Source organism: Pogoniulus pusillus, chromosome 1 (genome assembly GCF_015220805.1).
Source record: "Pogoniulus pusillus isolate bPogPus1 chromosome 1, bPogPus1.pri, whole genome shotgun sequence".
Classification (NCBI taxonomy): Eukaryota; Metazoa; Chordata; class Aves; order Piciformes; family Lybiidae; genus Pogoniulus; species Pogoniulus pusillus.
In genome coordinates this window covers 10,528,796-10,545,327 of record NC_087264.1, presented here as the reverse complement: position 1 = coordinate 10,545,327, position 16,532 = coordinate 10,528,796, and the positions used below count along the sequence as shown (strand labels likewise).

The 16,532-nt window shown below is 41.3% G+C and overlaps 1 protein-coding gene across 1 annotated transcript in view; it reads left to right on the top strand.

Moving 5' to 3' along the window:
• The window catches only part of ASPG (asparaginase), a 53,925-nt gene that overhangs the window by 12,029 nt on the left and 25,364 nt on the right, over positions 1–16,532 (top strand). Inside the window, exons 4-8 of the mRNA XM_064163954.1 lie at positions 1,616–1,741; positions 3,226–3,309; positions 4,373–4,499; positions 12,388–12,500; positions 13,960–14,145. Coding sequence (XP_064020024.1) covers positions 1,616–1,741; positions 3,226–3,309; positions 4,373–4,499; positions 12,388–12,500; positions 13,960–14,145 — 636 coding nt within the window. The remainder of the gene's footprint in view (positions 1–1,615; positions 1,742–3,225; positions 3,310–4,372; positions 4,500–12,387; positions 12,501–13,959; positions 14,146–16,532) is intronic.

The window sequence follows — 16,532 nt, the reverse complement described above, 5'->3', positions numbered from 1 at the left end:
TGTGGCCTGATCAGGGCTGAGTACAAGGACCTCTCTTGTCCTGCTGGCCACACTGTTCCTGATGCAGGCCAGGATGCCATTGGCTCTCTTGGCCACCTGGGCACACTGCTGGCTCATGTTCAGCTACTATGTACCCCCAGGTCCCTTTCTTCCTGGCTGCTCTCCAGTCGTTCTGTTCCCAGCCTGTAGCGCTGCTTGGGGTTGTTGTGGGCAAAGTGCAGAACCCTGCACTTGGCCGTGTTAAATCTCATCCCATTGGCCTCTGCCCACCCATTCAGCCTGTCTAGGTACCTCTGCAGGGCTCTCCTACCCTCCAACAATCAACATCTGCTCCTAGCTTGGTGTCATCTGCAAACTTACTGATGCTGGACTGAATCCTCTAGTCCAGATCATCAATAAAGGTATTGACCAAGCTATGTTCTTTTGCATCTAAAGAAGTTCATAGGGCTGAAAATATTCTAGAGTGTACCGATGGAGTTAGAGAGGGCTATTTCTGTAATCTCAGCCATTCTCGAAATTTAATCTTGTTACTGCATTTATGAGTAACTACATCATGCTTTTTGTATCATGCTATAGTCTGGCTTGCAGAAAGATCATCCAACAGTCATATTGTTCTGCTTGAAACTTCAGAAGGTAGCAACATGTAGGCTTGAATATCAGTGAAGACGCAGTGGAAGGACAGCAATCTGTAGGTTAGTTTGGAGATGACCTTATCATGAGATGCCAAGCATGTAGCATAAGAATTGTAAATAAATTTAATTCTATGGCAACTCTGCTTTTATTCCCAATGCTGGCACTTCATGTACCTGCTTTGACTTCTCTGTCATCCTTTCCATATTGCCAAACTGCATCAGAGACATCAGTGTTTTTCACTAGAATATTTACTACATGCATCACTCTTAAAAACCCTTTTTCCTCCAAAAGGAATCAAGATTAACTGTGCAATTCCTGGTTTTGCATTTAAAAAACCTCTCCTGTGTGGAATTATATGTAGATTAAAGATATCATACATCTCCTTTTTGCATCTCTACATACCAAAAGTCTATGGGACATCTCAAAACCCAGCAAGTGTTTGTACCTTAATGAACAATAAGAAGCCTCTTCAGCTCTTTCTGCTGCAGAGAGGACTTCTCGACAGAAGAGGGCACTCTGACACAGGCAGTTTGCCTGCCTGCCACCGGGATTAAATGAACTGGTTCTTCTATACGTTATGATAGCTTTGGTTTGCCTAATCTGTTCCTGTAAATGGTGTAATCCCTAAAGTGAAAGCAGCAACAAAAAAAATCAGACTATGCAACTCATTTGCATATGTTAACATTCCTGTTTAAAGCCATTGCTAAGCTTTTCTTAATTAGCAGTCTTCTGGTTTAAAAAACTGGTGCATTAATATGTATATGTAGAAGAATCCCTTTGACTGTTCCATAATTGGAATTACTGCCTCTAGTGTCCTGTTAACCCTTAAACTGAAAACAGGATCATTTTGGGAGGAATTGTATGTGGTGCTCTGTAAAGAGTATGCTGTTGCTTGTGTCAGTGGAAATAACACAGTATGTATCCCACTTGCTGATGCCAGTGCATTGCTCTAACAGTGTGAAAACTGCCTCTCCATCTCCAGGAGCACTACGAAAAGTATGATGGTTTTGTGATCCTTCACGGTACTGATACCATGGCCTACACAGCTTCAGCCTTGTCCTTCATGTGTGAAAACCTGGGTAAAACTGTTGTTCTGACAGGATCTCAGGTAATGGGCTTCAAATGAAGTTGAATTTACAAGCCTTATGTGTGGGTTGGTTTTTTGAGGGGTTGTTTTTTTTGATTTGCAGAAGTAGGTAGTACCTTGCTTATCACTGTGAGGGTTAGTACTCTGGCCAGAGTGAGCAAGCACAGCGCTGATCCAAATCAGCGCAAATTGATGGGCTTACCAGCTGAGGATCTGCCCCATAATTTTGTCATTAATGACTTCACAACTCGGTACCAAATCAGAGTAGTAGTTCATTATGCCTGGGACCAGATGCTTCAGAGAAAGATACAAGAGCCTGTCATTGGCCATTGTGTATTAATCGGTTTATATGAGAAACGTCTTTTCAGCCTCAGGTGGCTGCTGGTTTTTAGCTGCCTTTTTTTCTTCTAAAGCCCTGAAGCTTACTACTTTTTGCTTCATCAGTTGTTGTCCTGTTTTATATTACTTACTGATATGTTCTTTCTTTCTTTCTTTCTTTCTTTCTTTTTTTTTTTAACAAGCTCTAAGAATTAGATGCATTTTTGATCATTTCTGTTCCACAAAGAATTCAGCATGGTCTGTTTCCTTTCCTCTGAGGACTACGTTTGTTAATTTTCATTCTCTTAGCTAGAGATCAGCCCTTTGCATATTGTCTGAGGGGGAGGGGTTGTCTTACTAGAATAGCGTGCTTGAGTGTAAAATAACAGCTCTAATCATAAAGGAGAGATGAAACATCACACTATTAAAATTCCCCTCCTCCATTTCATAACTTCCTTTTCACATGTGGTCTATTTGAAGTCAAAATAGAAAAGTCTAGGAAGGAGCAGGCTCCCACTTAATGTTTTGACATGGGACAGTCTAGTCGTGATACATCATATTCACAGTTTTACTTTCTCTTTGGCTTTATTGCTTAGAGATCTGTGTGACATATGATCTAGCAGTGGAGCATGTGTTTTGGTTTTGAATTCTGAACTTTTTTTTTCATTGCCAAAAGGAGCTCTGACTGTTAACAAAGACACAGAAGTCATCAGTCAGCAGACAAAATTTCTGGTTTTCATCTTGTCCTTTTGTTGATAACTTGCTGGCTCAGTTTTTCTGTACTGTGGGGAAAGATGGTGCAAGAGAGCTGTTTGTGAAGCATTGGCAGCTTTGTATGATCTAGAGCTGTTACTTTTTCTCTGTGCAACCACTTTTTCCAAGACACTCTAACTGTGCTTGCTATTTTTTATATTTTTCTTGCATCAGTCTTTTAATCTGCTCAATCACACTAGAATAATCTCTTTATTTCTTTTAAGCACTGAAATTGTAGAAGTCTGTCTAGCACAGAGAGAAATCCTGCCATCTGCTGCAGACTAAAATGGTCTGAAGAAGGAAACTTTATTTGTCGTATATTATTTCTATCTAAATTATTGATGTGCTTTTATTACATAAGTTGAATATGTATTTTTACTGCTATGTAGGCTTTACATAAGGGACAGAGTGTAATTTCAATCTCTGCTCTTTAGGTGCCTATATACGAGTTGCAAAATGATGGCCGAGCCAACCTTCTGGGGGCACTGCTGTTTGCGGGGCAGTTCGTGATTCCTGAGGTCTGTTTGCCTGTGAAGACCATTCTTAGAAGCTGCTTTTCTTCTAACCAGGACATATACTTACATACTCAAAGTATCTGGTAGGCAGAGAGGAATTGCACTTAAGCAGGAAGATAAAAGGATTTCACTGAGGTAACAGGCACTTATGTGGCAAAGCACCTGCTGTTTTCTCACAAGCCATGTTCTGTTTTGCCCATGTACAGTCTATAAAGACTATCCAGTCTGAAGTGTAGCTTGAAGCAGACTTGAAATCAGAGGTTCCCTTGCAAATATGTGGCATCTGAAACACTTGTCAGTTTTAGAATTTCAAAGTAACTCTCAGTTAAAAAGTCTCTCTAGAAGGGGAACAATTGTCTTCTAGCTCCAAGTCCTGAAGACTCAAGTGTCATGGGTGATGTATATAACAGACATGAAAGTACCTCCACAGTTTCATCACCCTGCCTCTAAAGATACTGCTGTGCAGCTCAGAAATCAGAGAAAACTGGCCAGGTTACACCTCGGTTAACTTGTGCCATGCACCAAAAGCCAGTTTGTGTAAGACAACAGCAATAGCTGACTGACCAAGATCTTCATAATTAATAACATCTTTGAGGTATCACTTTTCCTTTGAATTACAATTGAAAAACTTTAAGAGACTTGACAAGGACTTGACAGTTAGTTAAGAGTGGTAACTCTTTTGAAAGTTATCCTTATTTTCATCAGGCCTTTTGTTTAAGGTTTTGGCCTATGAGTTTAGATATAACTGATGAACTTTTTAACAAGTCCTATTTCTTTCCTCTATCTCTGAAGTGGACTCCGGCAAATTTGCTGTCTGCTAGACTATGCCTCCTGAGAGGATTACAAAACTAGTTAGCTCTTGACTTGTTTTGTTCTTAGTTCTTAAACCAATATGACAGACATGCCAACTGTTTTTTGAAAGGGTAAGATCTGTAAACATCTACTGGCCTCCAAGTTGCTTTAAAGATTTAGAAAACACTTTATAAAAGGTGGACTACACTATTTATCTACTGAATCTTTTAATTACTGGCTTATTCATAGACCTGTTTCTTTACTTGTCTTGCAGGTGTGCCTGTATTTTTATAATAAACTGTACAGGGGAAATAGGGTGACTAAGGTGGATGCTGGGAGTTTCAATGCCTTTTCCTCACCTAACCTGCCTCCACTTGCAAATGCTGAGGTTGATATTACAAGTAAGCAACATCATCTCTTAAGCCTTGTAATTTATGCCTCATGCAATAGACCTCTACCTGAAAAGGATCTGTGCCTATGTAGTTGAAATGCTGGTTTTGAACTTAAATATCTTTGAAAGTGCTGTAGCTTGTCTCTACTTTATCTTCTCTGAAACAATTTAATTATTAGTAAGACTAAGAATTTGTGACTCAATGGCATTTATCTATTGAATATAGACGTGAGCCAGACTGACTTTGACTAAAGACCCAGACTAACCAGAGGGAATGTTGCCCCTGTGTTATGAAAGTGCTTGCTCTGAAGATAAAAATGAGGGAGAACATGAATTTAATCATGTTCATGACCATGCTGGGTTCCAAAATCAGGCAAAAGTCATTGCAGAGTACTTGCAGCTTCAACAGATTCTCTGTTTGATGCTTGTGATTGTTAAGATGTTTTGGTTCTGTCTAAATTACAGTCACACTGAAAAGAGCAGAATATATTCTGTGTGAAGTTCTGTTTGTTTTTTTCCTCTTAGACTTACTCAGACTCACAGTAATTTCTGTGTCTTGATTTTTAAGGAGGGGAAAAGTGGCATGAAGATTTCAGTAGCTATTTGCAAAGTCATTAACACATGAATGTCTGTTCTTGGATAAATAGTACCCTGTCTTTGGGAGGGGAGAAGAGACACATTTGGAACCTAGCCAAATGAGCAGTTGACAGGGGAAAAAAAAGGACAGTTTAAAAAGTACAAGTTATGCAAGTTACTTTTGGATAGATTGGGCACATTTAAAAGGAGTTGAACTTGGTGATGGTCTCCTTTTATTACAAGGGGGAAAAAAAATAAATAGGAGCTTCCCAAATTGTTTTCCTAGTTGCTATTAGAGGCAAGTAGTTGCTGTAGCCCTGTGCCATTCTGAAGAGAAGAGGAGGCTGAGGGGTGACCTCATTGCTGTCTACAACTATCTGAAGGGAGACTGTAGCCAGGTGGGGGTTGTTGTCTTCTGCCAGGCAACTAGCAAGAGAACAAGGGAACACAGTCTCAAGTTGTACTGGGGGAAAGTATAGGCTGATGTTAGGAGGAAGTTCTTCCCAGAGAGAGTGATTTGCCATTGGAATGGGCTGCCCAGGGAGGTGGTGGAGTCACCATCCCTGGAGGTGTTCAGGAAAGTACTGGAAGAGGCACTTAGTGCCATGGTCTAGCTGACTGGATAGGGCTGAGTGCTAGGTTGGACTGGATGATGTTGGAGGTCTCTTCCAACCTGGTTGATTCTGTGATTCTATGAATGGTTTCTACTAGTAGAGGAACATTCTACAATTTGGAAGAATAAAGTTTTCCAGCTAATGAGTGAGACTTCCTTAAAGTTTCTCAATCTGAGTGTTGTTTCATAGCATCCAGATATAGACTCAGGAATCCTGGGAACACAGCTGTGGTCTCTTAAGACATCTCTCGGGTAACACTTGTGTTACTGTGCCGTGGTATCTGAAATCAACAGAAGTGCTGTCAGTTGATTGTTGCAGTCCATAGGGGAGAATCTTCTTTCATGGGCTTTTATAAGGGCATCAAATAGGGAGTAAATAAATTCTGTTTACTGGCTGACCAATAATGAAATCAAGCTGCAAATTGCATGCCATTGCTCTCTTGGATTTGAGTGAAATGTTTTGTGACTCCTTGTCTATAGTCAAAAATTGAGAAAGTTGCAAGTACTTCTCTTTGCCCAATTTGACTTAAAAACTAATGGTGTGATAGGCTCTCTTTTTATTTGTTTCAGTTGATTACCTAGAGTAGCATCACTTATCTAAGATGACAGTGTCAGTATTAAAGGATTACTTGGCTTGGAGAAAACATAGTTTACAGTATGGGTGATCTGCTAGTGCTGCTTTATTTTGTCCAAAGTAATTGTGTGAAACATTACTGTCTCCCTTGAGTTTGCTTGTACAGTCCTTATCCTCATGTGAAGCTTTCTTTGAGACAAGGAACCACTTGGGCTTTGTGTAATGTCTCCTAATCCTCTCTAGTTGCAGCTCCCTTCATAATTGATTTTAGCCATTCTCCACCTTGTTGCTTCTTCATGTGAGGCCTGCAGTGTAGATATCTGATCTCATCAACTGGCTGTGTTCTTGACCACATCCTTAACTGTTAGAAATGCTTAAGAGTCCCATTATCCAGGTTTATATGAGCAAGTTTGTCTGCTTCCTCAAGAATTCCAGTTTAGCAGAAGTGACACTTTAAGAAGTGAGAGATTGTTACCTCGGAAGCAGAAATAGAAATCTGTACATGAAATGGACAATATCAAAATAACCCAAAATATTTCTGAAATCTTAGATCCTATCAAATAAGATTTCTGACCTATTTTAAAAACAGAAGAGACAAGAAGGATTCTTTTGACATGTGTCAAGAGTCTCAGTATATTTCATAACTGATTACCCTCCTCTGTTCTCCGTTGTCCTAATGAAGCAAATATGAAACTTGCATTGTTATCATGGCTTGACTTTCTTCATCACACATGCATGTAACTTCTGGGAGTGGTGCACACATACAGGACTATATGATGAAAACCATAACTCATAGGACATGAACAGAGCCCATGTGACTGTATGCAGACATTGTACAGGAGCAGCAGGAGGTTAGCCCTTTTGGGCTCATCTGTTCACCAATCTCATTAGAGAGAAACTGTCACTGGCCATGTCTGTGTCTTGCTTGGCAGTTTAGCTTATCTATAGTAAAAAGCCCAAGTCATTTATATATTAAGGCAAATGCCTGCTCTCTTCACTGAAGTGCTTTTGGTTCCTCCACACACACTCTTAAGGAGGCATGTTGAGTCTTGAAACACCACCATTCAATTTAAATATTCATTTCAAAAGGGGTGTGTGTGTATTGTTTTTGTAACAAACAGGCAAAAAAAAGGGGCTATGTTTGCTGCCCTTCTTCAGGAATTTGCACTCCTAGGTTGGCCTGTGCTCCCCACCCCTCGGCTGCCACTGTGAATTGTAATGAACACTGGGGCAGCTTATATAATAGTAGGGTTTGCCTGTAGCCCTGCAGAGAAGGATGAGAAGCAAGCATTGCTGTTTGTCTGGAGCTCTGCAGTCACGAAAAGCTGTATTTCTTGTTTGATTTCATAACTCAGAGTTCAGCCACCACTCCTAAGGGAGTTGCTGCTCTCCCATTAGAAGTTGAAACCTGCACTGTGGCATAGGCACACGGGGGTCAGGCTGCTTTCTAGACTCTGTGGAGCTGCTTCTTGTTTAAGTCAGGTTGATGTTTTGTTTTGGTTTCTTTTCTGCAGTAACCCTATCACCACAGTTCTGCGTGTGAGAATAAAGCTGAATAAGATAAATATGTGGGTTTGGAGCTGCAGTTTTAAATACTGTAGTGTTTGGTAGGGAGGGGAAGATCTGAAATAGCAGAGTATTGTTTGTGATGGTTTTGTTTGGAAGAATAAACAAAAGGCCTTAATAGCTTGAATGCAATCTCCTTCAAGAATGCAATCTTTTCTGTCCCAAGCCACTTCAGATGCAGTATATAAATAGCCATTAGCTCTTAATGTACATTGCTTTAAAAACTGCCTTTCTGGTCTGCAACAGGAGCAGCTAGTTTACTTCTGTTCCTCAGCTTTGTATCGATATTTACTGAATGGGGTTAGCATATACAGCAAACTCTTCACAAGCCGAGGCCATCCAAGTCAGAACAGGTTACTGTTTTTCTGTGCCAGAACTGAATATCCCTAATTAGTCACTCTTATCCATAGGATAAAAAACTATTATGAAAACCAATCACCTGATTGTGTATGAGTTTTGTACTTACTTGTTTGGTTTTGTTTTTTATTTAACAAAAAAAGATGGGTATGACCATAGGCTGCAAGACAGAGGTTTTATTTATTACAGTGTAGATGCTTGAACTTGGCTATGTGACAGTACCTGAAGGGGGCCTACGAAAGAGCTGGGGAGGGACTTTTGAGACTATCAGGGAGTGACAGGACTAGGGGGAGTGGAGCAAAGCTGGAGGTGGGGAGATTCTGACTGGATGTAAGGAGGAAGTTCTTTGTCCTGTGAGTGGTGAGAGCCTGGAATGGGTTGCCCAGGGAGGTGGTTGAGGCCCCATGCCTGGAGGTGTTTAAGGCCAGGCTGGATGAGACTCTGGCCAGCCTGATCTAGGATGGGTTGTCTATGCCCATGGCAGGAAGGTTGGAACTTGTGGTGCCTTCCAACCCTGACTGATTCTGTGATTCTACCTAAATATTCTTCCTGTTTAGGGATGTAATCTTTGAGATGGAGGATGCAAAGAGTGTCTTCTAATTTTTCCCCCTGCTTATTCTGCTTCACTTACAACAGTTCTGAATAAATCTGAGATGAAGTCAGGCTCTAATGTGTATTTGTCTTTTGGCTCTTGCATCACACTTGCCTTTTGTTCTGCATTTTTGGACTCATTTGTCTAAATGGAAAGCTGACATCTGTGCAGCCTGCAGTAGCAAGCACGTTATGTAGATTGACAGGGTTCACAACCAAAAGATTGTTAACTCAGGGGTGATCTTTAGGTGTTTTTTCTGTTCTTTTTTTATTTTTTGTTTAATGCTGTCTGGAATTGCATCACTGCACTCTGTCTGCCTGCATTGCATTTATCTCAAAGATGATACATTATTTGGTAGTGTGCTCCAGGTGTACAGGTATAGGCCTGGTCTAGATCTAACTTCTGAACCTATCCTCTGATCTCTCTTTGGTCTTCTACTTTTGGCAGTGTCATAGTGATCCATGCCAAGGCAGGTTTCCTCAGCTCATTCTTCAAGGCATTTGTTACAGGCATTAGGGATGCTAGTAGATGCCAAACATAGTAATAGGCATTTGTGAAGTTTTGGCAGGGACTGCTAGCTTAGGGAGGATAAAGGAGGAGAGAAAGCTCTGATATAATCTTCTTGCTGTCCCTCTACACAAGCAGCAAGGAGGCTGCTTGTGTAGAATTAATCTCAGAAGGTTGAAAGCATTGTATTTATTGCTGACTGCTGCTGCTTAAAGCTGTGATGGTTTGGGCTCTTACCCGCCCCCCCCACACTTTGTATTTGCCCCAGCTAACTCAGACGGACCCTGGGAATATAGATGAAGCAATTTATTTACAGCTAGCAGAATTTACAAGCAGCTATTTACAATATATACAGTTATATACAATTATATACAGAAATATACAAAGGATAAACAATACAAAAGCACAACTCCCCTCCCAGAAACCTGAGTCCCCAGGAGGGGCTTTCAAACCACCCCAACACCTCCCCCGGTCCTCTCAACCTTACCCCAGTCCTGAGAAAGGAATAAAGGTGCAGCCAAGAGGTTAGGGAGCAAGGTTAGTGGGAGCAAGGTTAATGAGATGTGACCAGGTCTGAAGGCAAAGGCAGAAGGAAAAGACAAAATGGAGAAAAAGTCTTTCTTCTTCCCAGAGTTCTCAGCGTAACTGTGAGAGAAGGAGACACAATTGTTTTTCATTCCACTGCCTGTTATCAAGTTCTTCTACCAAAACATTCCAGCTTGCTTCTAACTAGCACAAAAGCACACTGCTCATGAGTGGACATGGTTAGCCAGGCTTATGAACATTAAGCAGAACAAATATATGGCTTTCTGCACTCACCTGTGTACCTTCTGCACGTCTCTAACTTGCTCTGGAAAGCTAATGGAGGCCTTTGAGAGCTGCTGGGCTAAATACTAAATGGTTTAAGTTCCATCCAAGCAAGCTTAACACAGAGGATGAAACTATGGAAACTATATATAGATTTATTTCTATTCTGCTATTCCCAAGACATTAGAAGTCAGTGTGTTGAAGCATGGCTGATTGGACAAATGTGATGCCAGTCACCTGAGACCTGTTTAACAATGTGTGGGGTTTTGGGGCTGGTTGTTTTTTCTGTTTAGAAAGATTATACAGAAAATGTAGTTTAACAGGGAACTACAACAAGAAGATAAAGCTCATAAAGTCTTATAGATTACTACTGTTGGTCTTATAGGTGGCTGCTATTTTCTGATTTACTGGATTATGTAGCTTTTAGTATTTCTGTAATGGGGCAGTAGAGCAGGTTTCAGTGTAGGTTTTTCAATGTGCTCTTTGGCTGGCTGCTTATTGCAAGAGATTGCAACAGTAATTGGTGTGAGTAACTCTCTGCATGGCTTAGAGCGAGTCAGTATTATGCACGCAGATCTTTTATCTGTCTTGCTCTTTGGGAGTTTCTCCAAAATCTAAAAATCTGAAGTCATGATGGGGAAGCAGGTAGCTTTATGCCATAGTCTGCTTTCACAGAAGCATGGCTCTTTGAGCTCTTGGCTGCTGTTTGTTAAACCTCTTCTACTGCCTTGTAGGAGCCATCAGCATTACCAGTGCTGCCCTGCTACGCTGAAGTAGTGTAATTTTGGAATCAATAATGCATGACTTGGCTTCTAATAATGCTACACAAACAAACTATTAGTTAAACAGCTGGCTTCTGGCTCTAAATGTATAATCGGAGTTAATTGAATCCTTGCTATTTTATTTAATTGTTAGTAACTACCTAATAAACTCTGGAGGTGATTAGCGGCAACACTAACTGCATTTGTCATCTCTTATGTCTGGGAATATGAAGGTCTGTTTTCTAACCAGGAATCCAGGCTGGTGTCTGGCCAGCTACATGACAATGAAGTTCAGGTCAATGTGTGACGAGTAAATATCGCACCTATGCTAAACCTGCATGAGATGCTGTTGGTTGAGATTGTCTGAGCACTCTGAACTAGGGAAGTTGGCAGTCAGCAGTGTGCCCAGGTGGCCAAGAGAGTCAGTGGCATCCTGGCCTGCATCCAGGAATGGTGTGGTCAGCAGGAGCAGGGAGGTCATTCTGCCCCTGTACTCTGCACTGGTTAGACCACACCTTGAGTACTGTGTTCAGTTCTGGGCCCCCCAGTTTAGGAGGGACATTGAGATGCTTGAGCGTGTCCAGAGAAGGGCAACGAGGCTGGTGAGAGGCCTTGAGCACAGCCCTACGAGGAGAGGCTGAGGGAGCTGGGATTGTTTAGCCTGGAGAAGAGGAGGCTCAGGGGAGACCTCATTGCTGTCTACAACTGCCTGAGGGGTGGTTGTGGCCAGGAGGAGGTTGCTCTCTTCTCTCAGGTGGCCAGAGCCAGAACGAGAGGACACAGCCTCAGGCTGCGCCAGGGGAGATTTAGGCTGGAGGTGAGGAGAAAGTTCTTCACTGAGAGAGTCATTGGACACTGGAATGGGCTGCCCGGGGAGGTGGTGGAGTCGCCGTCCCTGGGGCAGTTCAAGGCAGGATTGGGCGTGGCACTTGGTGCCATGGTCTAGCCTTGAGCTCTGTGGTAAAGGGTTGGACTTGATGATCTGTGAGGTCTCTTCCAACCCTGATGATACTGTGATACTGTAATGGGATGTGTCTAATACTCAGATGCTTTTCGCATCTATCAGACTTCTGTTTTGAAGAGATTTTAGTAGAGGTATACAGCTTGGTGTCTAATGGATCATCTTGGTCAGTAATAGTCCCTGAATTAAAGTACCCATTTTGGAAGTCTTTGCTATTAAACTGAAGCAAACATACATATTAAGTATCTCCTTGAAGGGCAATAACGTGGAATTACTGATGAATAATACTGATATATCCTGGAATCTGGGCTATTTTGGAGTTAAGGTGAAAATATAACACAGTTGAGCCTGACTGGAGTGTAGCTTTGAAGACACATTTTGTGGCACCAACAAGATGTGTGGAATCAGCTGCTATGGCTGCTGTCTTAACTGTGTCTTCATTTCCTCTTTTCAAAAATGCTATGTCTTTCATGAATCCCCTGCATAAGAAACAGTTAAAAAGGCAATGTTTTAATTGTGAAGTGTTACAAGTGCACTTATATTATAACTTAATATTAGATTTAAAAGGCCATTTTTCTCAACAGTAAACTGGGAAACAGTGTGGAGAGCCAATACCAAAAAGAAATTTCGAGTTCACACCAATATGAACAGGAATGTTGGGCTTCTGAGAATCTTCCCAGGAATCACTGCTGCTGCTGTAAGTTTCACTGCTTCATTTTTGGAAGTGGCTGAGGTGATGCTCAAAAACCTGATTGGTGATTTGAAGTAGGGTAGCTGTATTGTTTGTAGCAGTGGCTGGGGTTTTGGAGGGAAGGGATCTGTATTCTTCTGGTAGATGTTTTTTGGAATATCAGAACATTCGGAGAGTTTTTTCATATGCCCTAAACTATTGATAAAAGCTTTTCAAATATTGTTTGTCTAAACCACCTGCATTTTGAAACTTAACATTAGTTGCTTATCAAGCTCATAAATAGGTCAAATGTGCTTTTAGAGACAGATGCAGGCTAGAGTGACCATGGAAATGCTCTTTTGCTGCATGTTGAGGCATATTAATAGATACCTTGTCAAAGAATATATGATATGGTGAGTGGAGGTGAAGTCTGTTTCTGCAACTCATGCTTCTTTTTTAAGGTTCACTTTGTCTCATGATGATGGTTAACATGACCCTCTGCATTCAGGCAGAGCTGAAAATGAGAACTGGGATTTGGTTTTTTGCCTTCTGAAATGGTTTTTGCAGAACTGTGGGTTTAGGTAGATTTGTTTTTCCATTTTTGTCAAATACTAGCTCCATTAAACTGACAGGTCTTTTGTGGCTGTTGCCATCTCAAATTGAGTCCAGTAGTTTAAGCAGCACTCCTCAGTTGTATTACTGTTCTTTTCAGCTGGATATGAACAGATGGAAAGGCAGAGGGGTGGTATACTTGCAATAAAATTCCAACTGCAGTTAGCCTCATGGGGGCTTGCAGTGTATTGCATTTAGCATATGTGATCAGCGAGGAATTATCTAGGTTGTTTTAAATACATCTTTTTAGGAAGAGGTCTTTGCTAGGCATTCTCTTAGAGTGAGGCACAATAGCTACCTCATTAACAACTGGCCCAAAGTATACTAGTGCCTCTTGGGGTTTTTTTACTGCCTTAAATTTTAAGCCAGTGTGTTTTTGAGTTGAAAAACTACAGATTTCATTAGCATGTTATTTCCTGAAATGTGAGACACTGTCATAGGCAGGCATTTGTTAACAAAACCCTTTGCAAAAGTAACAAATCTGGGTAAAGTGGGGGTTTTCATCTACATTTATTTCATAAGTGTGGATCTACATTTTTGTACTGCTGTGGTGCAACAGTATAGCCCATTAATGGCTCTTGAACAATAGTAGCCTTTTTCACACTGAGGTCATGACTGTAGAAAATAGTAAATACTGTAAATCTATCCCTTTAGGAATATGAAAGGAACCTAGAGAGTGAAATTCACTTTTTTTAAAGCTTATTCTTCAATAGTATGCTACAAGGAGCACAGAAGGGCATCAGAAAACTGTAGGGCACAAGAGTCTGTAAGACTGGGACAGGAATAGACCATTTTAAACTCTACCATACATTAAAATCTTAATCTGACTTAAACGTATACTTTTTTCCCCTCTTCCAATCATGTTATTAAACAGGTAAAAGCATTTCTTCAGCCTCCAATTGAGGGGATTGTACTTGAAACTTATGGAAGTGGCAATGCCCCAAACAACAGAGAAGATTTGCTGGAGGAACTGAAGAAAGCAGCTGAACGAAAAGTAGTGATTCTAAACTGTACCCAGTGCTTACGAGGGGCTGTTAAAACTGTCTATGCAACAGGGCAGGTAAGAGCTGTGCAACGATTTCAGACTCCACTGCTGTGCAAAGGAATCATCCCACTGATACAAATTGGTTGTATTCTTCTAGTAGTCCCAATGTGTAAAACCAGACTTGCTAAATGCAAAGGTATGGCTTATAAAAGAACTACAGCTGAAAAAATAATAGTCTGGAAATATTTAAACATGCACTGGCAAACAAGATTGTGTTATTCCTAGTCTGAATGGTGGGAACAATTAGCCCAAATTCCAAGACAGTGATTTCTTGCTCCTGTCACACAGAATCATAGAATCAACCAGGTTAGAAGAGACCTCCAAGATCATCCAGTCCAACCTAGCACCCAGCCCTATCCAATCAACTAGACCATGGCACTAAGTGCCTCATCCAGTCTTTTCTTGAAGACCTCCAGGGATGGTGCCTCCACCACCTCCCTGGGCAGCTCATTGCAATGCCAATCACTCTCTCTGTGAAGAACTTCCTCCTAACATCCAGCCTATACTTTCTCCAGCACAACTTGAGACTGCATCCCCTTGTTCTATTGCTGGTTGCCTGGGAGAAGAGGCCACCCCCCACCTGGCTGCAGTGTCCCTTCAGGTAGTTGTAGACAGCAATGAGGTCACCCCTGAGCCTCCTCTTCTCCAGACTGCACATCCCCCAGCTCCCTCAGCCTCTCCTCATAGGGTTTGTGTTCCAGGCCTTTTGTTGCCCTTCTCTGGACATGCTCCAGCACCTCAACATCTATCTTCAGTTGAGGGGCCCAGAACTGGACGTGCAGCACTCCAGGATACTTTGCATTATTAGATGGGTAATATGTGTGCCGGAGGGATTTTATTGAGACACACGAGGTTAGGGGTCAATTAAAATAGTATTTGATAGGCTAACAGTTACTTAGATAAAAGGCAAGAACATCAAGGAAGCCTACAAATCCAAGCAATATTCCAGATTTCAGTTTTGTTTGACTGGAAGTACAGCTAAATTCAGTGAGAGACTGGAGAACAGCATGGTGACTGGTAGTCAGTTGTGTGCAGCCCATGGAGGCTAGCTTAATGCAGCCTTTGTGTAGGTACTATTCAGGGCACTTTTATTGAGTTTTTTAATTGTGTATTGAGACATGACTTCACTGGGACTAATAACTCCAAGTCATATATGAGTATGTGTTGTGTGTAGTAGTGTGAAGGAAGCTGGTTTAACTGGCCTTTATAAATAAAAGCTAGCCACTAAGTAGCCAAGAAGCACTGCCAGAGAATGATTCATCCCCTTGTTTTAGACACCTGGTTTTGTTGGGAGCAACCACCTGTCTGGCAGAGCCAGCCTCTTCAGTGACTCTAAGGCAACCTAGGTAATCTAGTCTGGTACTGAAATCTGCCACTCTTAATATTTGTTTTGACACTGCTTTAGATTTTACTTGCTTCAGAGGAGAGAGAAAAGGAGACGTAAGTTTTCTTTCCACCTCTTCAGTATCCAAACTTGGTGTTTTCTGAATTGGGCAGTCGTTTGGATATTGGTAAAGCTTTTGCTTAACATAATGAATATGTTGTGAAAAATAATAACTTCTACACAGATCCTGTGCTCTGTAGCAAATACAGAAAGAATACATCAGTTATATAGAAGAGTTCGCACAGAAGGAAGAAAACAGTAAAGTCAATAGAAGACCTCAAACATATTTGAGCAACATCATGAAAATGTGATTTTTCTGCTTAAAGTGAACTGCTAAAATGCATGGAAGAGAAAAAAAAAACTAACTATACTCTGGCCAAAAGATTTTCCTTGTAGATACCTCTAAAATGGCTTTTGGCAGTCTGATCCAAACTGTTGGCATGCTGAATTGAAAATTACTGCTCAAGTCTTACTGAACCACTGTCAGACTGTGTGGCAATGTGCTCACTGTTGGCTTCCTCTTTTTTACGTGGAGCATGCATTATGTTGCTTCAGCATCCATTCATGGAGGCTGCTTTGTTTTCTTGGCATCTTTTGAGGAGAATGCTGACAGAGCCAAGTCCTGCGAAATTACTTCATTCTTTTGTAAGAGCCTTCTTATGTATCATGGGTGAAAGCTTGAAATTTGCTGTTATGTTTACTTTGTTTTTCTTTAAATAAAATCTTTGCAGACCTTTTCATATGGCTACATTATTGTTTACTCATTTAGGCTAGCTAGGTGGGTCAGCTGAGTCCCTGCTTACCCTTGAAGTGTTTGTTTTAATTAACTGAATGTCTGGCCTCTGATCCATCTGTGCAGTTGAAACTTAAAACTGAGGGAGCCTTAGGTATAGGAAGGAAACTGGGAAATCTCTTCTTCCTCCTCTTTCTCAAACCTGCTGAAAGAGCTCTAAGTGTTCTTTGGCTAGCTCTGCAGTACAGAAAATATTTCTCACCTCCTTTGTAATGTTTTCTCATG